The sequence below is a fragment of the Octopus bimaculoides genome, chromosome 18 (assembly GCF_001194135.2).
Source record: "Octopus bimaculoides isolate UCB-OBI-ISO-001 chromosome 18, ASM119413v2, whole genome shotgun sequence".
NCBI lineage: Eukaryota > Metazoa > Mollusca > Cephalopoda > Octopoda > Octopodidae > Octopus > Octopus bimaculoides.
The window spans coordinates 15,332,582-15,334,452 of record NC_068998.1 but is presented as its reverse complement, the minus strand read 5'-3'; the positions used below and the strand labels follow the sequence as shown (position 1 = coordinate 15,334,452).

The following is a 1,871-nucleotide window of genomic DNA, read 5'->3' as shown; positions in this document are numbered from 1 at the left end:
ATATATGTATATGTCCATATATGTCTTTACATATGTATATATATATATATGTCTATATATATGTATATATATATGTCTATATGTTTATATGTATATATATGGTTGGTTGTATGACGATGAGGGTTTCAGTTGATCCCATCAACAGAACAGCTTGCTCGTGAAATTAACGTGCAAGTGGCTGAGCACTCCACAGACACGTGTACCCTTAACATAGTTCTCGGGGATATTCAGCGTGACACAGAGTGTGACAAGGCTGGCCCTTTGAATTACAGGCACAACAGAAACAGGAAGTAAGAGTGAGAGAAAGTTGTGGTGGAAGAGTACAGCAGGGTTCGCCACCATCCCCTGCTGGAGCCTACAGTATCATTCTAAAAGTAAACAATCACATCACTGAAATTCCAAAGCTATGAGACAATACATGATTAGTTCAAAACAATGTGAATAAACGTTACATTTGAGAAATTCATCTGAATGCTAAAGGATTAGGAATTGTGAATAGATGAGGTTAATAGTTTCCAGATATGTTTGTATGAAATACATTAACTTGAGATAATATTTTTAATATTCTCTTTATCTTAGCATTGATCTTGGAATTCCGTTTGTCTGAAGTTGCTGTCAATGACAAGAACGAAAAACTCCACACTTTATGTGACATTATAGAAAAGATTTTCCGGAAAGGATTAAAGCGTAAGTATCTTTATTTTCTAATTGTTTGTCATTAGATGAGGCCATGCTGGGGCACTGCTTTGAAGGTTTTCTTTTTTGTAGTCAAATGAATTGACCCTAGTATTTATCTTTTAAAACCTGGTACTTCTGCTCACCATCAGGCATCTACCATACACTGAACATCTTGCACCCCTAGGCATGGATACGTTAAAGCTCCAACGCCTGGCACCTGAAATTGGTGACCTTGTGTAAAAACTTGAAAGCAATATATATATATATATATATATATATATATATATATATATATATATATATATTTATGTATATATCTTGATCAATCTAACCACTATATATGCATTATATTCCCTCCCATTTAAAAGATTTAAAATAAATAGATTTAATTCAATTGACAATCTAAGGGACGCAAATTATTACATACTGGGTTACCACCCCTTCCATCAGAAATAATTTGTTCTATTATAACTTTTGTCTTCAAATTAGGTATTTTTCATTCTCCCTCCTGTCTTTATGATGCTACTTTTTCTGAACAAAATTAGGGATAGCTGAGGCAATAACTATAATCCAAATTACTTGGGAATAGCAGGACATTTACCTCATGGCATGGCACTTTTAATTTTTTGTTACTAACAATATATTCTGTGTGTGTGTGTACATGCATGTATATATGTATCACACTTAGTCTATATACACAGTTGATAGTCAAGTTACTATGGTAACCCTCTGATATTTATTGTTTTTAAAACAGCATACTCCATAAGATGTTATCTCAGAATGAATACAGGATTTTTATTTAATACTGCCTCAATTGCATACCCTGGATTTTATTCAGTTAGGTGGTTATTTGCAACATCAGTTAATGCTTTATTTACTGCTTCCTATATTGATGGTGGCAAATTCTCATTCAAGCATGTGGCTGACTGTGAATACATGTCATTGGAAAGGCCTGGAAAAGTTAAAATTCATCTGACATTCTGGTTGACCACTGCCAGGGCAATTTTTCATCTTCCTGCAATATTTATTGTAGTTTTAACACAACATGTCCATAAGAGGTAATTATTTCAGGATGAATGCCATAGAAACTGGCCTATCAACAGTATGTGTGTGAGTATTGTGATACACAGATGGCCATTTTAATTTAATACTGACTTAATTGTGTATACTGAATGAATATATATATATATATA

At 33.3% G+C, this 1,871-nt stretch overlaps 1 protein-coding gene across 1 annotated transcript in view; it reads left to right on the top strand.

Annotated features, from left to right (window-relative positions):
* Nucleotides 1–1,871, top strand: part of LOC106869617 (uncharacterized) — an 88,505-nt gene that overhangs the window by 8,761 nt on the left and 77,873 nt on the right. Inside the window, exon 2 of the mRNA XM_052974360.1 lies at nt 580–687. Within this exon, the coding sequence (XP_052830320.1) occupies nt 580–687 (108 nt within the window). The remainder of the gene's footprint in view (nt 1–579; nt 688–1,871) is intronic.